The sequence below is a fragment of the Spodoptera frugiperda genome, chromosome 24 (genome assembly GCF_023101765.2).
Source record: "Spodoptera frugiperda isolate SF20-4 chromosome 24, AGI-APGP_CSIRO_Sfru_2.0, whole genome shotgun sequence".
Lineage (NCBI taxonomy): Eukaryota > Metazoa > Arthropoda > Insecta > Lepidoptera > Noctuidae > Spodoptera > Spodoptera frugiperda.
Window position 1 is genome coordinate 623,859 of NC_064235.1, and position 23,575 is coordinate 647,433.

Below are 23,575 nucleotides of genomic sequence, written 5' to 3' on the forward strand. Positions count from 1 at the left end.
CGAAATCTTATTAGATTATTTGATAATTTAACGAAATATACTGTTATTAAAACTTACAAATGCGTACCGTTTCGTTTAGTTAAGTTGTTAAACTTGAAATATTGAGCTAAGATATACACGAGAAAATCCAATACACTCGTAAGTCATAAATAAAATTTATTATAGTTTTTTGTTATTACCTAGAAAGATACCTACAAAATTGGTATAATACATGGATCCTAGATGGATCTATTTGATCCTCGGTTTTACACTCGTATCGTTTACCTATTTAGGTAACCTAACTAGACTTAAATTGATATTCTCCGGAGAATCTGTAAATAACACTTGTATCTTTAAATAACACTAATTTGCTTAAAATGTCAACATCTGCTTGTAAGCACAGATCCTTGGGTCTAGATACGATAATAAAAAGTTAGGCCATTTCATCGATAAGTTACTCGTACGCGCTTTTATCCGCTGCTCAACTCTTATTAATCGTAGTGTTACATTTTATAGCCCATCTCACTCTCCGGCGCTACTATCTTCAGTCAAAATCACGTCAATAACGTCAATTCGTTGCTACTTACGTTAAATCGTTAACGGCAGAGACTTCGTTATTTAACGATTACCTGTCTGCTTAACGGAGCTGTGCCCATCCCTCAGCCTTGATCTACCGTCATATGACGTATGACGCACTAAAAGAAATTGATTCAATTGAATCGCGTAATATTATTGCGCTAGGCGTATCCGCTAACGCTTAGTATTTAAGTGTAATCCGCCAAAAAGCGTTGTGTTAGCATTGTAATATCAGTTTCTGGATTTGCCGCCGCAAATAACACCGAATATAAAATGGCTGCTCCAATCTACAATCCCGTGAGTTTTTTTTACTTTATTCTGTGTAGTTACGAACGATGCCATTGCAATGCGGCATTTTATACATTTTCAAGGGTATTTAGGACAATTTGGTGCGCTTAGTTACGAGAGGTAGTGTGTAAATACAATGATAAAATGAAACGACGTTAGCATGCCCCTTTTACGGCGATAAAAATTAGTATTCGTTGGTATTTTGCCGTTTTCCAAGGTCTTTGCATAATGCGGCGGCAACAATTCACGTTATTCTCGTATAGTACCGTATTTTCCTCATTTCTCAAGGCGTTACCTAGAAAAATACTGACTGTACGAGCAAAAAAATTAGTTGTCGCTTAAATTTTCGCGTTACTATAGCTATTTTTAATCGAAAACGTCTATAATTCACCTATTTATATTCTTATCCTAGGCGTGTGTACATTCTTTACGTACGAAAGTTGAAAACTGATGTATAATTTGCATATTAAATGTAGTTTCCAATAAGAAAATCGAAAATGTAATCCTGGCTAGGAATTCCAATAATAACTAACTACTATTGTAAAGATTACTATAAATATTCCTAGCCACATTTGCACACACTGGTGTGCAGATATCATTCAAATGGACATAGGTACTTGATTACATCATTATAGAAAAACATAGGACTTTTGTCTATTTCAACCAATTTGAATTGAATTAACCTATGCACGTTTTTTGCACTTTCTTAGCCTTAATTTGTGATGATATTTAAACCTTTCTGTTTATTTGGGTAGGCAGATCAGATATGATAGTTTTATTTTTTTGACTAACTTTCCGCCTGTGGCTTCATGCGCTTTTTTAAGGGTTTCCAAAAAATATATTACCTGATTTTTTTGTTACAAAATAAAATAGTACACATAAACATTTTTAGCTTTCTCTATCTTGAACATTGCATTATGTTCCGTACAATCTTCTACCCCACAATTTAGGAAAGTAGGGAGTTAGAAAGAGACGTAAAGTAGCCTATGTATGTCACTCTCCAACCCCCAATGAACTTTACAAAAAAATCAAGTCATAAACTCATGAAGAGAAGACAAACAACATGAACATAATGAGGGCTGACCATTATATCAGTTGTTTTTAAAAACATATTTTTTTAAAACAGAAGTAGATAAAGGTGCATGTTATTTAGTTAAAGTAAACACACCTATGACACAAGAAAAAAGAAATGTATGGATCATACTAGTTTTTCCAGGGTGATCCTGAATATGCTTCCACTATCAGTCTATAAGTGGCCACTACTCAATGCGGGTGGGCGATTTCAAACTAATAATTTACCTTCACCAGTTGTCAGTGGTGTCTAAATAATCTTAGAAAGTATATATAACTTGGAAGAAGTTACATTGGTACTTGCTGTTGGTGGGTTTCAAACCTGTGTTCTCATGCATAAGAAGCGGGCTTCTTAAATCAATGGGCCATCACGATGCAGCATTGAGCAAGCATGGTGAATAATGCTCAAACCTCTGCCTGAGAAGAGGTCTTTGGTCAGCAATGGCCACTTATAGGCTGATGATGTGATGTGATGATGTGCTCAATGCTGGTTACAACTACAATCAAGTATTATGCAATACTATTATCCACAGCTCTGTTGTCTACCTAAATAATATATTATTCAATGATACAAACACATGTGTACATACATACATATTTCTTTACATATATTATACTAGTTGGAATGACTCACTACATATATGTATGTCTATTTATAATTGTGACGGTATACAAATATTGGAGTTGGTGCTTGAATTAAGTTTTTAATTTCAATCTGTTAGGTTTAATGTAAATTGGTTTGTCTTGACTTTGCTTGGGTGCTATAAAATATAACCAATTATCCTGTGATACTGTAGTACCGAAGAATGAGTGTTTTTAGTATAAGCTGGTAAACGAGCAGATGGATTATCTGATGGTAAGCAATCGCCGCTGCCCATGGATACCCGAAACACCACACCGGAGTGATACCACACTCTCACAGAAAACAGACGTGAAGCAATGCTTGCGTTGTGAGTGAGGTTACTGGAGGCCCAATCCCCGATTTTCGAACAACCCTTAAATTCCTAACCCCCAAAATGCCGGCGACGCATTTGTAACGCCTTCGGTGTTTCGGGTGTCTATAGGTGACGGTGATTGCTTACCATCAGGTGATCCGTCTGCTCGTTTACCGGCAAACTCTGGGCGTGTTTCTGGGAACTTCAAAAATGATCCTATTATCCTCGTCCATATTGGGGAAATGAATCTTCCTCAGCAGTCAGGTTTGGGCATCATTCGCACCGAGGTAGTATTTGACGTCATAGGTTTAATATGAATGACTATTACATTATTAATTTTATCCTCAAGGTATTTCCAAAAGGAGAAATATGTAAAAACAAATTTATTTCTGTATAGAATTACCTCTATATGTGTAATATTACTACCATAGCGGCAATTATTTCTTGATGACTCATGTATTATAGTCTAGTATTAATTTCCACCAGAGATGTGCTATGCTACGTTGCTGTGGATGCGTTTGTCTTCCACCAATCATATTCATTGGTACATATAGCTTAGCTTAGGAAACGGACTCAGCTAAGCTATGTTTTTTATATGGAAAGATGCGTGCTATGGATGGCTTCCCTACTATCGATACATCGCATACTCGAGCTGCGCAACTTCCTCGCACAGCTACATAGCTCAGTATCAGTGGAAACGGTCACATAGTTTCACAGCTTAGCTATTACATTTTCGTAGGATAGGTACATAGCACATCTCTGGTGGGAAAGTACCCTCATAGTCTAATGGCCACGTCTATGTATCTTTCTGTTATTATAAATGCGCAAGTTTGTGTTTGTGTGTATGTTTGTTACTCATTCACGCCAAAACGGGACGACGAGGTCAGGGTGACGAGGTCGGGGTGAAATATGGAACAGTGGTACATTATTCTGAATTACAAGAACACACTGCTAAGGGATCCAGGTGCTCCGGAGCTGCGGACTACTTAGTGGGTGTACCGGGGCTCCAACTCGAAAAGCAGGAGTAGGAACAGGGTGGTATTTAGTCAGTAAGAGTCTGACACTCCCTCTTGCCTCGCCAAAGGCGAGAGGTCATTAGATAATTTTCCTCCCTTAAAAAGAGGGATTCAGGTCCTCTTCTGTCATTATACTTTTTCATTATCATATCAGCCATAAGACATCCACTGCTGAACATAGGCCTCCCCCAAAGACTTCCAAATAGGCCGGTTGGTTATACTTTTTATTACTACTTAACTAAATGTGTTTTCCACCTTTCCAGGTAATACCATGCGTGCACCCCATCCCCGCGGGCATGTACCCCGGCCGCATGATCAGGATCCAGGGCAACACTCCTCCCGGCGCACAGAGGTAAGTCCATAGTAGGTAAACATGCCTTATTTTAAGGCTGGAACATTTTTTTTTTTTATGAAACAAGTCGATAATCTAGCAGACGTATTACCTGATGGTAAGCAATCGCCGCCGCCCATAGACAATTGAAACACCAGAGGCGTTACAAGTGCGTTGCCGGCTTTTTGGGAGTTAGGAATTTAAGGGTTGTTGTTCGGGAATCGGGGATGGGGAAGATTGGGAAGGGAGGAATTGGGCCTCCGGTAACCTCACTCACACAACGAAACACAACGCAAGCGTTGTTTCACGTCGGTTTTCTGCTCGGTCGTGGTATCACTCCGGTCGAGCCGGCCCAGCAGTGCTGAAGCATGGCTCTCCCACACTTAAACAGTGACGGCGACGGCAAAATAAATTAGGAGCGCCTATGAGGTTGCCTAGGTCACACTTTTATTTATTTTTTCTCTATGTTGCCCTACACTAGGATTTTCTCCTGTGTCGTATGTGCGACAAACATGCAATATCAAGTTTGACTGCACGGTTGGCGCGGTGGCTGGGCAACTGGCTGCCGTGCAAAGTGTAGCGGGTTCGATTCCCGCACGGAACAATTCTTTGTGTAATCCACAAATTGTTGTTTCGGGTCTGGGTGTCATGTGCATGTGAAATTGTATGTTTGTAAACGCACCCACGACACAGGAGAAAATCCTAGTGTTGGGCAACGTTAAAAAAAAAATCACATACACATGACACCCAGACTCAAAACAAAGTTTGTGGATCTCACAAAGAGTTGCCATGGGTGGGAGAGCCATGCTTCAGCACTGCTGGGCCGGCTCGACCGGAGTGATACCACGGCCTCACAGAAAACCGACGTGAAACAACGCTTGCGTTGTGTGAGTGAGGATACCGGAGGCCCAATTGCCAATTACAGTTGCCCTTCCACCGCACCAACCGTGCACTCAGTCTCGCCCCTCAAAAAAAGGTATGGTATGGACTTCTCCCGTCTTGGGCGAGGCGAGAGGGAGTGTCAGACTCTCACTGACTGGAAACCACCCCGTTCCTACTCCTGGTTTTAACTTCTGTAGCTTTAATATGCCTCTCATCATGCTGATGATATCCTTTGCCCTCAGGTTCGCGATCAACTTCCAGTGCGGCCCCAACACGGACCCTCGCGACGACATCGCCCTGCACCTGAACTTCCGCTTCGTGGAGATGTGCGTGGTGCGCAACCACCTGACCGCCATGAACTGGGGGGTCGAGGAGACCAACGGGGGCATGCCGCTCAGCAGGGGAGACTCCTTCGAGGCTCTTATTCTTTGCGAACCGCAGTCTTTGAAGGTATGTGCTGATACTGCTGATTAATCATCATGTAACGTCACGCCTTTTATCCCCGAAGGGGCAGAGATGCACATTACGGCACGTAATGCCGCTATACAATGTATACCTACTTTTTACCATTTGTGTTATAAGTCCCATGTAATAGGGGGTGAGCCTGTTGTCATATACTGGACATGACTACGTGCTACTACTGAGAAATTTTTGAAAAACCGAAAAAGGTAGTAATATTTTGCCCGACCCGGGAATTGAACCCGAGTGTTCTTGTCCGGCAGTCGCACTTGTGACCATTCGACCAATGAGGCAGTCAATAGCATGCTTAATAAATAATAGTTAGGTATACCTTAATCGTGTCATAAGCTTTTAGGCCAATCAATTATTGCATATAGCCTTCCCCGATAAATGGACTATTCAACACAAAAATTGAGACCTAGTTCTTGAATTAAATTCGAGCAGCGAGCAGCCATTTTGACAATACCATCGGTTTTACCACCCTCGAAAACAGCCCAGGTTTTCTAAACGTTTGTTTGGATGTTTGCCATCAATCACGTTGAAACTACTGAACGGATTTTGATGAAATTTGGTATACAGACAGGGTATGAGCTGACTTGGGTGATAAGTTACTTTTTATTCCACGGAAATGAGACAAAGCTGGCAGAAGATAGTTGTTGTTTTTGAGACAAAGATAGGCAGATCTAGTGGAACTTTATTAATAATTTCTCATCTGAGTTACACAGCACACATTTGACATTTTTCCAGAATATATCAATGTAAAACAAAGAACAAACGAATAAAAACAGAACACATCAGTGTGACCAACAATAAAACATAATAAATTTGCACTGCAGACAACCTAGTCATATGTATAAACATTGCCATATTATTAACAATAGTATTTGTATAGATATAATTATTAATATTAGTAACCCCCCACCAGGTGGCAGTGAACGGAGTCCACTTCTGCGAGTTCCCGCACCGCATCCCGTTCCAGAGGATCTCGCACATCACGGTGGACGGCGACGTCATGATCCAGCTGATCGCCTTCGAAGGAGCGCAGCCCCCGCAGCAGATGTACATGGTAAGGAACAGACCATCAGAACTGACCTGACTTCACCTGACTGGCCGGTAAACGAGCAGATCACCTGATGGTAAGCAATTGGAGATTGGATTACAAACGTGCGAACTGTCATGTCAAAGGACTACACTGTTCGCGCGATAGCTATCACGCTGCAACGGGTTCGATTCCTGTACGGAACGACACTGTGTGATTCACAAATTGTTGTCCCGGGTCTGGGTGTCATATGTATGTGAACTTGTATGTTTGTAAATGCACGCACGACACGGGAGCAAAGGGAAACGTTTTTTTTTAAAGTCGCTGACTTACCATCAGGTGGTTATTGGGATGGAGCAATCTGGTAATCATTAACAAAATCAAGTAATTCTAAATTTTAACACAAATTTGTACGTGTTTTTCAGTCTGGACCACCAGCGTACGGCGCGTACGGCGCCCCACCACCGGCATACGGAGCCCCCGGCTACGGCGGAGCACCCCAAGGTAAGCCCCCCCTCCCCCCTACATATATCTTAGATACTCTAGTATTGGGAGCTTTGCATAGGCCTATGGTTCTTTATGGGTAAGAATTAATAACCAAATACTACTAAATCACTACATAGTATAAAACAAAGTCGCTTTCTCTGTCCCTATGTCCCTTTGTATGCTTAAATCTTTAAAACTACGCAACGGATTTTGATGCGGTTTTTTTTTAATAGATAGAGTGATTCAAGAGGAAGGTTTATATGTATAATACATGCATAATATTATTAATATTGGGGTTATTTCGGCTTTTCGATTTTTTTCTGTAGTAGCACAGAGTCTGGAATAGTGCCTGGTATATGGCAATAGGCTCATCCCCTATTACACGGGACTTATAAATAACGCAAATAGTGAAAAGTGGGTGTACATTGTATAGCGGCATTACGTGCCGTAATGTGCACCTCTGCCTACCCCTTCAGGGATAAAAGGCCTGACGTTGCTTTTTTCATTTTAGTAGTATTTGGTTGTTACTTGGGTATATACATAAGTATAAAGTTGAAAAAATATTATTTATTGTTAGTAGGTGTTGATATTATACCTGTCTGCCTAGTCTGTCGGGGCTTATGAAGCGTGATGTTGTATTTATGAGCTTTATAACGCTGGTATTTTCTCCGTAACCGCTGTAAATAAAATATTATTAATAAACTAACTTTAGGATCTTCCTAATTCCTGCATGTATTGCATGCTTTATATCCGTGGTATATAATAAATAAGAAGTATATAAGCTCCTCCTAGTACATAGGGTGACTGGTAATTAGTGAACGATATTTAAACACGTGATTGTACTCATGATTACAAACAACTTTCCCAAAGAAACTTTCTTTGTATACTCATTAGTTTTATTTTTATCACAATAATAAAATAACAAAATTTCGCGCGCGCGTAGTTTCGCATGATCAGCTGTTAGCAGCGAGGCGCCCGCGCCCGCGTTATCGGAAGACTAGTAGGTACTTCGAAACTGTACGCGCGCGTGCTAATGGAATTTAGTTGTTTTATTATTGCGATAAAAATAAAACTAATGAGTATACAAAAACAGTGTCTTAGGAAAACTTGTTTGTAATCATGAGTACAATCACGTGTTTAAATATCGTTCACTAATTACCAGTCACCCTATATAAACGCCTTTATGTATATACAAATATTAAATGTACAATATGTTAGGATGTATAAAATACATATTTTTTGACAACAAGTACTTTAATTTTTCATATTTTTATTATAAGAACTAGAATAACTAACTACTTAATTGTTGCCCGCGACTTCGTCCACGTAGAATAATTACTTTGACATACCTTATTTGGGTTTGTGATTTTCATTTCAAACTAAAGTTACTCTGTAGTATATCAGCTAATTGCCAATAAAAGTCCTATCAAAATCGGTCTAGCAATTTCAGAGATTAACCAAAACAATAATAACAAGAAATAGACAGACAGACAAAATAATTTATTTTATGGTTATTTCAATATTACAAACAGACAATTTTATTAATTAGGCTAGATATGTTGATTTACGCATATTATGATATGTCTGTCTGTCAGTCAGTCTTTTACTGAAGCTATTTGCTCGTTCCAAAGTGTACATTCCTATATGATATGACTTTGTTAACGGCTCAATTTCTCATAAAATCCTTTTTTTATATTAAATAATTATAAACAATGTTTTTTAAATGATTTTTAAAGATAACGCGAGTGTTTATTTTATATTTTTATACTAATATCGAATAAAAAGGTAAGTACTACCTTTTATTTGTAAATATATAGTTTTTTTTCATTAATTTCTTTATTTTATTGTATATTATGTATACATATATATGTCGTTTGTTATTGAGATATGTGTGTGTATGTGGCTAGCTTTGTGTCAAGCATTTTGTGTCGTGTCAAAAATATATGAAATTTATTAAGTGCTTATTAAACCTAATTCATTAGGTTCTTAAAAACTGACTACTTTCCTAACCTTAAGGGTGCTTTTCTATCAGAGATGTGCTATGTAGCTATGCTAGCTAAGCTGTGAAACTATGTGACCGTTTCCACTGATACTAAGCTATGTAGCTGTGCGAGGAAGATGCGCAGCTCGAGCCCATTTATAGCACGCATCTTTCGATATAAAAACATAGATTAGCTGAGTTCGTTTCCACCAATAATAAGCTATGTGTACCAATGAATATGATTGGTGGAAACCAAACGCATCCACAGCAACGTAGCATAGCACATCTTTGGTGGAAAAGCATTCTTAAATGTTTGTTAATACTACTAATACTTACTTATTGGCTTGGGATTGCAATATGCTTTGTATTATATTTTCAAAATTTTATTCAAATGTATAAAAAAACTGATTTAATGGGACATGACTGCACGGTTGGCGCGGTGGCTGGGCAACCGGCTGCCGTATAACGTGTAGCGGGCGACTCCCGCACGGAGCAACTCTTTGTGTGATCCACAAATTGTTGTTTCGGGTCTGGGTGTCATGTGTATGTGAACTTGTATGTTTGTAAACTTACCCACGACACATGAGAAAATCCTAATGTGGAGCAACGTTTTTTTTTTTAAAAAATGTTGTTTCGGGTCTGGGTGTCATGTGTATGTGAATTTGTATGTTTGTAAACCCACCTGGTATTGGTCCTGAGCAAGGTGACCAGGGTTCGATTCCCAGATCCGGCAAAGTATTATAGGTTGCTTTTCGGGTTTTATGATACTGGTGGTGGCTGTATATGACGATAAGCTAACTGGTGAAAAGTAGATGTTAGTTTGTATACCTCTGCCTATTCCTTCGGGTTTTAAAAGGCGTCATATTTTAAAGAAAAATAAACGTTTAATTGTGAGAGAGCAATGCTTCAACACAGACTCACAGAAAACCGACGTGAAACAACGCTTATGTTGTGTTTCGTTATGTGAGTGAGGTTATCGGAGGCCCAATTACTCCCCAATTTTCCTCAACAATCTTCAAATTCTTAACCCCCAAAGCCCGGCAACAGCGCTGCTTGCTTTTTCGGTTTTTCGAAAATTTCTCAATAGTAGCACGGAGTCTGGAATTGTGCCTAGTATATGGCAATAGGCTCACCCCCTATTACATGGAACTTATAATACAAATGGTGAAAAGTAGGTGTACATTGTATAGCGGCATTATGTGCCGTAATGTGCACCTCTGCCTACCGCTTCGGGGATAAAAGGCTGTACTATTTTTTTTTAATAAAAGCTGATGGTAACTTTCCTATACATTTAACGTATAAGTTATCGATCCTTAGTTAGTGTTCGTCTAGCCTCGTGTGACCTTGGTTACCGAGTTACTCTCTAAGGTCAAGGTGAACTTCGATTCATACCTTCATAGTACATACTGACCTCCACGTACCCCCAATAACTGGAATGTTAAATATACCTTCTGCCCGTGGATTTGCCTGCGTTCTCGTGGGATAAAAGGATTTTCCAGACCGTAATCTACCCCTATTCTGATCCGCCGATTGCCATCAGGTGATCCGTCTGCTAGTATCCCTTAAAAATACGATAAAAAATCTAACACCCACCTCCTCTTTTATTGTAGGTTAATATACTAAACTTTGTTCCCAAATATAAAATTTATTTTTCTGAAACCCGTATCAAAATTGGTTCAGCTAACCGCTAGATAATCGCGGATTAACAAAGATAAAATTTTACCTCGGCAAATTACTTAAGCCACAATGAGATCTTAAGAATTAATTACATAATTCATATTATTATTTAAATGCTTCCATTTTAGAATGATTGGTATTTTTACTTGCATACATAATAATCATGTTGTATATACGGAACGAATAAGGAGCTTCTACTGTATTTCAAAAAACGTGGGAGTAATTGTTGCAAAAACATAATTTCCAACATACACTTTTAGCTCCCAAACGCTGAAATCAGGTGATGGTAAAAAACGAGGTTTATTTTAAAAACAATAAGGAATTAAATGCTTAATTTTTGTAATAATAGTTGCAATCAACAAGGCTGATATTGCATGAATAATACGAAAACAAAAACGATTAAAATTATAAAAACAAAAAATGATTTGTAGTGTTTTTCGGGAGCGTTCCGTTTACACCATATAATATGTATTTATATTTATACACAAAATTGTTTACATATATACATTTTATTTGCAAATGCTATATTTTATTTAAGCCCGTATGTTTTTGTTTGACGCAGGCTACTACTGATCCCCTTACCGTAGAGCAGCGATGTAATACAGGTATATAGCTTTATATATATTTAGTACTTTATTATTATATGTTATCGGCTATATAACTGTTTGACGAGGAACTCAACTAGTTTCAAGCCATACTAGAGGCTCATATTCATGAGCAGCATTCCGCGACAATCGCTGCGTTGTGGGTCGCAGAATGCTGCGGAAATTTAAGCAGTTACGTGAGTAAGCCGATAACATACAATAATTAATTTAGTATGTCTCACGAAAGTTACAATAAAATTTAGTACTTTAGCTTAAAACCTAGACAATGCCGTTAGTCTTTGAAAATTGTAGTTATTTCTTTAGTTAGTCTATCAAACCCCCTATTACATGTGACTTATAACACAAATGGTGAAAAGTGGGTGTACATTGTATAGCGGCATTACGTGCCATAATGTGCACCTCTGTCTACCCTTTCGGGGATAAAAGGCGTGACGTTGTGTTAGCCTATCAAAGATTAATAATTTTAGCAGTTAAAATGTTAGTATACAATTTTATAGTGTCTGTTTAATAAGTGAAATGGTACTGGGTTCGATACCTGGGCTTAGAAAATGCGATAATTTTAATATAGAGTCTAACAATGTCATATATACATATATATGTCCCTGAAATCGACATATAAATGGCACCAGGTGATTGGCAAAGAAACCATTTTAAGATCCTTATTAAATGCGACCAACTTTGGTGAAATTTGCCACTACTAGTGCAATATTTTTTATGAAAATTAAAAATCTATTTAGTCCGTCAGTTAGGTAATGAAAATATATTAGACACGTATTTTTTTATTTTGTCATATAAGATAACAATACTTGGATAAAACGAATCAATGTTTAGGAGTGGGAGCAAATACCTCATTTCTACGTATAAAACGTACCTAGAAGTGACGTTACATTGATATTCAAATTTCAAATAGATATATCTTCGAAAGTATTTGTTTCCGTAAGAAAATAAAAAAATACGTGTGTAATGTTTTAAAATAATCTACAAGACGGACATTGAAATAGAAATTAGTCATCTACTCCTATTGGTTATACAGATATTAACAATTGGCTTGTTTTCTCTATTTCAGGTGCCTTTTAAAATAAGAAGAGATAAAGGAAAACTAATTTACTTATTCAGAAATTACTTTGTTATATAACTCCCTCTATTCGTATTAATTTTCTTTACATACAAACATACAATCGTACTTGAATAGGTTTGCTTATGGGCAGACGTGCTCCATCGTAGGCCGCATCATCACTTACCATCAGGCGAGATAGCGGCCAAACGTCGACCCATCAAATGTAAAAAAGGCTGTAAGGCTAGTTTCCTACTAGTCAAATTCAATCCTTTTTTCGAAACGTCAAAAAACAATATTTTCTATGAAATTTGTATGAAATACTTTATTATGACGTCATCAGGTCTAGGTGTTTCAAGTGTCCATGGGCGGCGGCGATCGCTTACCATCAGGTGATCCGTCTGCTCGTTTACCGGCTTTTACCATAAAAAAGTCAGATTTTTATGTCAAATAGCAGACTTATTTCTAGAAAAAATTAAGTAGATCATCAAATCTATGAATGAAAGTGTGATTATTTTTGAGTTTTTTTTGTCTTGAAATGTCGATATTATTTATTTTTGACTAAGGAAACTACCTAATAGTTACAATCCTCACTCTTGTTAATTTACTTGAAGATCACACTGTCACTGTCATCAGCCTATAAGTGACCAAAGGCCTCTTCTCACACGGAGAAGGTTTGAGCATTAATCACCACGCTTGCCCAATGCCGGTTGGCGATTTCAAACTTATAATTAGAAATTATAAGCCCAGGTTTCCTCACGATGTTTTCCTTCACCGTTTGTCAGTGGTGTCTTAATCTTTGAATGGAATAGAGGGATTTGTATAACAATGTAATGAAATACTTAACACAACGCTGTATTGGCACTAAATTGTTTATAAACTAACGACTGTTTTCACCAACCACTTTTAAACCATCACTTAAATAAATGTCACTAACGCCCGAATACTGAAATGCTACTCAATTTTAAGTTTTACTTAAATATCGTGCTATCTCTGTCATTTTATAAAGCAAAGTACGACTGGGATTTTTCGGTTTTCGAAAATTTCTCAGTGGTAGCACGGAGTCTTGAATCGTGCCCAGTATATGGCAATAGGCTCACCCCTATTACATGGGAATTATAACACAAATGGTGAAAAGTGTGTGTACATTGTAGCCACCTCTGCCCACCCCTTTGGGGATAAAAGGCGTGACGTAAAACAGACTTGTACTAAAGGTACTGTTAGGTGAGTCGATGAATGTCACCTATCTTAGCTTCAGATTCCTTAAAATTTAGGAGTAGTTGGTGAAAATAGTAAATGTTAGTCCAAAAATTGATTTTGTAAACAAGATAATAATTGTCACTAGAATCTCTAAAGGTATTTTTGTTTTTGGGTGCTTTTCCACCAGAGATGGGCTATGTAGCTATGCTGCGAAGATGTAATAGCTAAGCTGTGAAACTATGTGACCGTTTCTACTGATACTAAGTTATGTAGCTGTGCGAGGAAGATGCGCAGCTCGAGTATGCGATGTATCGATAGTAGGGAAGTCATCCATAGCATGGATCTTTCCGTATAAAGATAGCTTAGTTGAACCCGTTTCCACTAGTACTAAGCTATGTGTACCAATGAATATGATTGGTGGAAGCCAAACGCATCCACAGCAACGTAGCATAGCACATCTTTGGTGGAAAAACATCCAGAATCAGCCTCGAATTTCTTGCATTGTTTTCTCAAAATATAATGATGACGGGGTATGAAAATTAAACATCTATTTAGTCCGTCAGTTAGGTAATGAAACAATATTAGACACGTATGTTTTTATTTTGTCATATAAGATAACAATACTTAGATAAAACGATTTACGTGATTTCTACGTATAAAACGTACTCTAAAGTGACGTCACGCGATATTTCAAATCGATATATCTTCGAAAGTATTTGTTTCCGTGAGAAAATAAAAAATACGTGTGTAATGTTTTAAAATAATCTACAAGACGGACATTGAAATGAAAATTAGTCATCTACCCCTATTTTTGTATGTAACATGTAATCACACACAATTTTTTTTTATTACCTTTTTTTTGTTTTTTTTTTCACGTGACCAAAAGTAGTATTAAGAATACTACTTATTTTTTTCTTTTTTTTAGTTATGTTTTTTTTTTCATTGCATTTTTTATATTTATAGTGTTACGCTGTTTGTCTGTTTGGCCACGCGATATATGAAACTTATGAAAAATGCTCTTTTTGGCAGTTTTTTTTTTATATTTCTTATGGTTTGGTCGTTTTTTTGAAATGTAACGTTTTTATGGTATATAGAATTGACTGTGTTATGTTGAGTTGGTGCTGTATTAATATAAAATCATTTTAAAAGGTTATTGATATGAAACTTGAAAAATTAAAATTGCTTTTGATGAATTGTAAAAAAAAAATGTGGAATGAGCTGTCGTCGGCAGTATTTCCGAACCGATACGACCTTCAAACTTTCAAGAAAAGAGCGTACTCCTTTTTAAAAAGCCGGCAACGCATCTGTGACGCCTCTAGTGCTGCGAGTGTCCATGGGCTTACCATCAGGCGAACCGTCTGCTCGTTTGCGAAAAAAAAAAAAACTAGACTAATTTCGTGCCACCCACTAGGTCGAGTCCGACATGAACATAGCCTCTAGCATGGCTTGAAACTAATTGAGTTCCTCGTCAAACAGTTACGTGAGTAAGCCGATAACATAATAATTAATTTAGTATGTCTCACGAAAGTTAAATTAATACAGTATCAACCTCACATGATACAGTCATACGATGTTCCTTCAATAAAACTCCAGTGGGGTGAGCAGAAACAGTTGTTTTACACTTAGCTTTAAGTATAACGTCCCATTAAGCCAAAAATTTCTCCTATTATAATGTGCTTCATACATTTTTCTATCAGTCTTTACCCAACTAGGTTGGTTGAAGACTTATAACTAGATTTTTTTTTGTTTTGAACACTGTTATACAGAGATGTATTATGCCTGAGATAAAGTAGGCAAGACTAGGGCGCTAGGTTACAGAGGGGCGCCAGGTGAAAGAGAGGTGCCAGGTTTCACAGGGGCGCTAGGTTATAGAGTTATTAAAGAGCGGCGCCAGATAACAACGGGGTTAAGTTACAGAGGGGCGCCAAGTTACAGAGTAGCGTCAAGATACAGAGGGGCGCCAGTCTACAGATGGGCGCCAGTTTATACAGAGGGCGCCAGTTTATACAGAGGGCGCCCGGTTATACAAAGGGGCGCCAGGCTACATACGGGCGCCAGGTTACGGCTTAGTACGAGTTTGTTTTACGTTTAACGAGATCGAAAAGAGAGCGCGTTCTGTGCTCTGATTAGTCAATCAGAGCGCAGAACGCGCTTTTGATTCATTTTCGTTCAACGTAAAGCAAACTTGTACTATGGGTACTTGCCGGGAATTGGCCGGCTGGAATAAACCAACCAATCCGAGTGCAGAACGCGCTCTCGTTTAAATTACTTTTTTGTATTGATTGGTTGGTTTTTTCAAGTGTATTCTGATTGATTACTTTATCGATTGCAAACTCGTACTAAGGGTACAGACAGTGTTCAGTAAAAAAGGGTAGCTAAACAAGATTTTGATTAAATCAAAATTTAAATGTAGGTACCTAGTTTCTAGTTTTTTTTTTCTTAACAAAAAAAGTAATGGAAACAGGAAGGTTGTTTTTTTTTTCGAAAATGTATGAAGCACATCGCTCCGCCCCTTTCGGATACTAGGGTGTTTGTTTTTTTATAATCATGTATTAAATAAATTGAGAAAGATAAATCGAAAAGGTATATGTTTTTAAAATAGTCGTACGTAAATGTTTTTTTCTTTTTTAAAACGAATTTTGAAACGCATTTACTTGTTGGCATTTAGAAATGTGTTTTTTTTGTGAATTTTTCTCTTATTTCACGTTTATTAAAATTAAATGAAAAGTTATTAACGTCCCAATGTTTATGTACGCTCTTTTTTTCATTTAGTCTCCACATAAATGTAATGTTTGCATTTAAAATGTAATAAATTAAATTAAAAAACTGTTGTATTAATTAGTCTTTGTATGTATTTTGCATAATTTAATATTTTAAAGTTAATAAAAAATGTTTAAATCCATGTTTTTTTTCTTGTGTTTCATTTTTTTCGCCTTTTTTGAGAGGGGAAAATTATAGTTTGACTTCCGTACCGACTTGAGTAAGGAGAGAGAGTGTCTAAATACTTGGTCCGATATTTCCTTCAGATTGTAAGCTCTTGGTTCGAATCTGAGACTAATCTAAACCGGAGCGGTAAGGAAGGATTAGCCCCTGCCTGCATACAAAAGCGTTGTTTCACGCTGGTATACTGTGTCAGTAGCTCGCCATTCTTCAGGCGAGCCCACAATTATTGTTTTAGTGAGTACGATTGTCAAGCAAATGTTCGGTACTGGTTTCGATACCTGGACCAGGCTCTTAGAGATTTTCAGAGAAATTCGAAGTTCTCACACATGATTAAGGATTGAGAATCTTTTTATTATGGGGATACTGTTAATGGTAATGACTGTAGAGGGCGCCCTGAAGAACCTACGTAGTATCTGTATACCATCAGATGTAAGAATGTGAGAGAATGAGAACGCTCTGTAGTTTCTGTTTGTATACCAATTTCTATAAAGTGAGTTTGGATTCCCACTAACTTCTTCGGAAAATAAAAGGTGATAACCATAATCATGGCTGAAAGACGTCCTCTACTGGAATGGTGGATCAAACCTTTTTTTTTTTTTTGAGGGGGAAAATCATGCAATGACTTCTCTCACCTTGGGCGAGGCGAGAGGGGGTGTCAGACTCTTACTGTCTAAAAACCACCCCGTTCCTAGTTCTGCCTTTCGAAACAGAGCCTCGGTAAACCGCTGGGCAGGCCACAGCTCCAAAACGTACCTTAAATTGACGTCACTGCGCATACGTTTATCGAAGGCCTACCCTAGACAAACTGTAGTGTGACCCGGGTATGTCACACAATTGCCAAACTAACTGGGTATTAATAATAATTATGTTATCGGCTTACTCACGTAACTGTTTGACGAGGAACTCGACTAGTTAGACAGTCGCCGCGTCGTATGTCGCGGAATGCTGATCAGGAATATATGCCTCTAGTATGGCTTGACACTAGTCGAGTTCCTCGTCAAACAGTTACGTGAGTAAACCGATAACATAATAATTAGCTAACAGGGTATGTTATAAATAATTGTTTATTTATTTATTTAATACTATTAAAACTATGTTGTTTTGTTACAGGTCAAGTTGGACCCCAAGGGGCAATGGTGAGATACTTTTACTATACACTAGCTACTCTCACGCGGTTTCACTCGCTGTTCATCTACTGATCGTAGCGTGATGTTTTATACCCTATAGTAGTGGTTCTCAAAGTTGTCTGGACTATGATCGAAGTTCCTAACTACAACGTGTAGTGGGTTCAATTCCCGCACGGAGCAACTCTTTGTGTAATCAACAAATTGTTGTTAAGGTTCTGGGTGTCAAGTGCATGTGAACTTGTATGTTTGTAAACGCACACACGACACAGGAGAAAATCCTAGTGTACCCACCCTCAAGGAGTGAATACGTGTATAAAGCACAAATGTAATTATAACGTAAAAATAGCATTACTTGGCTACTGATAAAACTACCATGTTTAATGAAGAATAACTCTGAACGGACTAAGATTTGGAACTTGGCGCCATAGTAACTTTTATTCAGCTCAACATTACCTATCCAATGATGTAACACACATAGCTATTGGAAGGTGGGACCAGGATTTCATATCCTCCTTTATTGCAATATTGCCCCATTTCTAACAACAGATCGATCTTAATTATTATGTTATCGGCTTACTCACGTAACTGTTTGACGAGGAACTCGACTAGTTTCAAGCCATGCTAGAGGCACATATTCATGAGCAGCATTCCGCGACACACGACGCGGCGATTGTCGCGAAACGCCGTGAAACTAGTCGAGTTCCTCGTCAAACAGTTACGTGAGTAAGCCGCTAACATAATAATTAATTTAGCATGTCTCACGAAAGTTACAATAAAAAAAAGACATAAGTTTTTAAACTGACATGGTCACTAACACTATTATTAGAACTTATGACGGGATATTTACCATGTTTATTCACTTTGATGAGTTTCCGATATTTCGGCACTGTTGCAAGCGCCATGATCACGGATTAACTGGAGTAAATGCGGGTGGGTGTTTACGAGCAGACAAATCACCAAAGTGAATAAACGTGGTAAATATCCCGTCATAAGTTCTAATAAAAAAAAGACAGATCGATCTGATAATTTTCCCCATTTTTTTCAGTACGGTGGCCAACCACAGCCGCAGGTAGTACAAGGCCAACAGCGGGGCGGTGTGGGCACGGGCGCGGCCGTGGGCATGGGGGCTGCCGCCCTCGCCGCGGGGGGCATCGCGGGGTACGCCATGGGGGGTGGGTTCAACAGCCCTAGCACTCCACCAGCGGTAAGTTGAGCAACGTTATACCTTTTAAACCAGGGTCTTTTCGTCCATTCTGACACAATTTTATTGTAATAGCAGACTAAGGCCCCAGGAGGTCTACTCTAATTCAACGAAAAACTAAGTTTCGTCCGAAACTTCGCAGATTTCGTACTACAATTCTATTTATTGCGAACTTTCGTGAACAAAAATGAACGAATGAAATGAAGATAAATAAATAGGTTTTGATTTGAATTTCATTAGTAAATCAATAAAACCTACGGCCGAAGATCAAACGAAACTTCGCATTCGAGAACCGGAATAGACCTACAGCTCTTAACTATAATTCGTTCAGTGTGACGCACCACCTAAACGAACCCCTTACTTCTACCAGTATCATTAGGTGTCACTTATAAGTAGTTTGGTAAAAAACAAGTGTGCTAAGTGTGGGAGAGCCATGCTTCGGCACTGCTGGGCCAGCTCGACTTAAATGATACCACGGCCGAGCAGTACACCGACGTGAAACAACGCTTGCGTTGTGTAAATGAGGTTACCGGGGGCTTAATTTTCCCAATCTCCGATTCCCCAACAATCCTTAAATATATAACCCCTAAAAAGCCGGCAACGCACTTGTAACGCATTTGGTCTTTCAAGTGTCTATGGGTGGTGGCGATCGCTTACCATCAGGTGTTCCGTCAGCTCGTCTACCAGCTTATAACATAAAAAATGTCGTCAAGTATAACCTATCTTAGCTGAGCTGTTCCTTAAAATTTGAGACAGGTTGGTGAAAACGGGCATATGTGTGCTTTTCCACCAGAGATGTGCTATGCTACGTTGCTGTGGATGCGTTTGGCTTCCACCAATCATATCCCATAATATGCAACGTCACGCCTTTTATCCCCGAAAGGGTAGGCAGAGGTGCACATTACGGCACGTAATGCCGCTATACAATGTAAACACACTTTTCACCATTTGTGTTATAAGTCCCATGTAATAAGGGGTGAGATTATTGCCATATACTGTAGCATAAATTTTACAATTTTTATATGTTTAGGCTACACAAGTCTAAGTACACACCTTGTAATAGGGGGTGAGCCTCTTGCCATCATATCCCAATTCCTTCCTAACCCTCTCCCTCCCTGATCCTCTAGGGCCAGCCCCCACCACAAGCCCCCCCTCCAGAAGCAGACCAGCAGCAGCAATACGAAGAAACGTATGAAGACATGGATGACTACGCAGGAGGATTTGATGATTGAGGGGATTAGCGGACACTAATAGTTAACATGCACGGAAAATTGGTACTAGTAATTTTTTGTGGATTTGGAAGTAGTGTATCTGTCGTAGTTCGGTTACTTATGATCATGATCAGCCTATAAGTGTCCACTGCTGACCAAAGGTCTATTCTCACACGGAGAAGGTTTGAGCATTAATCTGACAAACGGTGGATGAAATTGACAAACGGTGAAGGAACGTTCTAATTGATCAAACTGAGAAGTTTGGCGAGCTAAACTGTAACAATTTAAAACTGTAATAAAACTGTATAATAAATAAATAAAAAAATTATGAGTTTGAAGTCGCCAACCCACATTGAGCAAGCGTGGTGGTTAATGCTCAAACCTTCTCCGTGTGAAAAGAGGCCTTTGGTCAGCAGTGGCCACTTATAGGCTGATGATCCTGATTCACAAATTTTGGATGGAAAAAAAAGTAAGCAGTCGGGAGTCGGGACCCATTCTAGAAAGCCAGCCGTATGTGCCCTCACTAAGTCTTCATAATATTTAGAATGGGTCCCGACTGCTTAAATTTTTCTTGTATTCTTGTTTTAGGGTTTTTTCATTTTCATGTTATAAAGAAACGCAGTCGGGATTTTAGTTTTTTAAATTACTTTTTTTATTTTATTTTCTTTTAGTTTTATTATTTATTATATTTTCATATATCTAGTGTCACTCTCACAGTAAATACGAATCAAACGATCACTATCAAGCTGAAACCCATCGAGTCGTTCAGGCTAGAGAGTGAGCAATATTAGAATTTGGCGCCAAAAATCCGCCTTTTGTTTTTTTAAACATTTTGATATATCCAGTGTCACTCTCACAGTAAATACGAATCTAACGACACCTCTCAAGTCAAAATCCATCAAGCCGTTTAGGCTGCAGAGCGTGCCAAACAATTATACATACATACATACATACATACACTCGAAAAACATAACCCTCCTTCTGGCGCAGTCGGGTAAATAATTTATTACTTTCGGCCGATAGGAAGTAGTTATTATATTGAAAAAGTTACATTGGCACTTGACTTTCCCCAGGTTTCAATTTCACAGCATGTAGACCATGCTTGAGGACCTGTCAACCTAACCTCTAAGTAACCATGGCATATATTTACCTTCCGCTTTATAAATTTTAACCGACTTCAAAAAAGGAGGTCAGATCAGAGATCAGAGACGTGTATACAGTGCCGGCGTGAGGGCCACTGACACCCCGGGCGAAAATATTGTGGCGCCCACTTGAGGGAAGCAATATCAAGTGTTAGTAGCAGTTTTTAATTTTTTTCTGGCGCCCCCACAATTTGTCGCCCTGGGCCATTGCCCCATCACGCCCCCCCCTAACGCCGGCACTGCCTGTATGTATGTTTGTTTGTGCACGATTATCTCACGTTTAGCTGAACCTATAGTATTTTTCAAACTTAGGAGAAGGTTTTAAGTATATTACCCGACTTAAAAAATGGAGGTTTCGACATTAATTTTAGAAGGAGGTTTCCTTGTTTAACACATTGAACGCCGTGGTGGTTACCGGTGACCGACGTTAGCGGAGGATTTGCCTTCAACAGTTTTCTATTGGCAGTCAAAGACTTAAGGTTTTTTAATCCGTTTTTTGTCTATTTTGCAGGTGGAGACTGCCTCGTTTTCGGAATCCATCGACTTCGGAGGTGATGACTGGATGGATTGAGGCAGACAGCTGTAGCGGCACTTGTTAGTGCCATACTAGTGCCTGGCACTAATGTGGCACTAACGGTACTTTGGGTAGGGCGACTGAGTGGCTGGTAGGTCGATTAGATTAGTGTTTAAGGGGGGAAACAGATTTTTTGGAAATTTATGGATAGGAGCCATCTATAAATTACGTCACACAAATTTCATAATATTTGACCCTCTCCCCCGTCCTTGTCACAATTGTGAGACCCCCCCTCCCTAGTGTGACGTCACATTTTCTAATTTTACATCTAGAACTTTTCGATAATTAATAGTTCCAAGTTCGTGTTTTAACAGTTTCATTATAATAATCGAAATGTGACGTTATTTTGAAGACTATTAAAGACTCCTCCCGCCCCCTTGTCATATAAAGTCACACTTCGTCAATCCCCCTACCCCCGTTAACGTGTGACGTAATTAATGGATGTCCCCCATAGTGTGTATGATAAACGCACCCACGACACAAGACACAAAAAAGCTTATAATAATCTTTCGTCCACTATTTATTTACTTATTTACTAGTTGACTCGGCAAACTTCGTACACAAATCATCTTTCGTTGACAAATCGGTCCATCCGTTCTCGAGTTTTAGCGAGACTAACGAACAGCAATTGATTTTTACATATAAGGCGTTCTAAAAGTATCTGCCACGGCTTTAATGGGAGGTAGTGTTGTGTTTGAAGATTACAATAGTGAATATAAATTATTGATTATGAGTAATTTTTTTTTTCATACAAAAATATCTACGCTTGAGTTGTTATGAAAGAGCTCTTTCACTGTCTCTGTCGCATCGTGCGTATTTGTGAACCACTTTATGCAGAGTAGAGTTAATGTTTATTTAACTTCTTTATGTTCTCAAATTGAATTAACTAGTCCAGGGTACGAAATTTCTTCACTATTGTAATCTTCAAACACAACACTACCTCCCATTAAATCCTTTTAGATACTTCAAGAATACCTTATATAGATTGTAGATTGCATATAACTGTAAATGCAATTAGATTATTAGAGAGTACATATGTTTTTTAATTTTAAAATCATATAAGCCTACCTGCACTGAGTCGCCCTATCATTATAAATAATAATACAGAATTGTATAAAAGTAGGGAAAATTATGTTTATACGTATGTATTATATCAATGTCATATACAATGTGATAGGTGTGAGACTTCTAACCCGTTAAGGCTGAGTTCTACATCTAATTTTATCGACAAAAGTCGGGGGTCGAAGGGGTCGAATTCCCTCCCCCTAAAAATAATGGCTATTTTAAATTTTTTTTACTTTTATTGATATCAAAGATTGTATGCGTCGTAGAAACAAAAAAAAACGACAAACGGTAGCTAATAAACCTCGCTAACTAATTCATTACTTTTTTCATATATTTGATAATGTTTTGGTGAGAAAAAAAATCATTTGTGAATAATTTTTACCAAAAAAATCACAATTTTTCAATATTTTCAATTAGGGGTTCAACCCCCGTATAATTTTTTTTGTCGATAAAATTAGATGTAGTACTCAGCCTTAACGGGTTAGAAGTCCCACCCCTATCACACTGTATAAGTGTTCACTGCTGACCAAACACCTCTTCTGACACGGAGGATTGAGCATTAATCACCACGCTTGTTCAATGCGAAGCGATTTCAAAATTATAATTAGAAATTATAAGCCCAGGTTTGGATGTTTTCCTTTACCGTTTATCAGTGGTTTTTAAATAATGTTAGCTTGTATTTTAACCCGTCTCGAGTTATATCTCGAAATCATTAAAAAGTTGCCTTATATAC

General features: G+C 38.3%; 1 protein-coding gene across 1 annotated transcript; it reads left to right on the top strand.

Annotated features, from left to right (window-relative positions):
• Positions 1-635: 635 nt before the first annotated feature.
• LOC118278601 (galectin-4) lies at positions 636-22,521 on the top strand. The gene is made up of 8 exons (XM_050703773.1): positions 636-852; positions 4,129-4,217; positions 5,321-5,528; positions 6,463-6,603; positions 7,002-7,080; positions 17,633-17,658; positions 18,695-18,853; positions 21,715-22,521. The coding sequence occupies exons 1-8, from the start codon at positions 829-831 to the stop codon at positions 21,772-21,774; spliced, it is 786 nt and encodes a 261-aa protein (XP_050559730.1). The 5' UTR covers positions 636-828; the 3' UTR covers positions 21,775-22,521.
• The last annotated feature ends 1,054 nt before the right edge of the window (positions 22,522-23,575 follow it).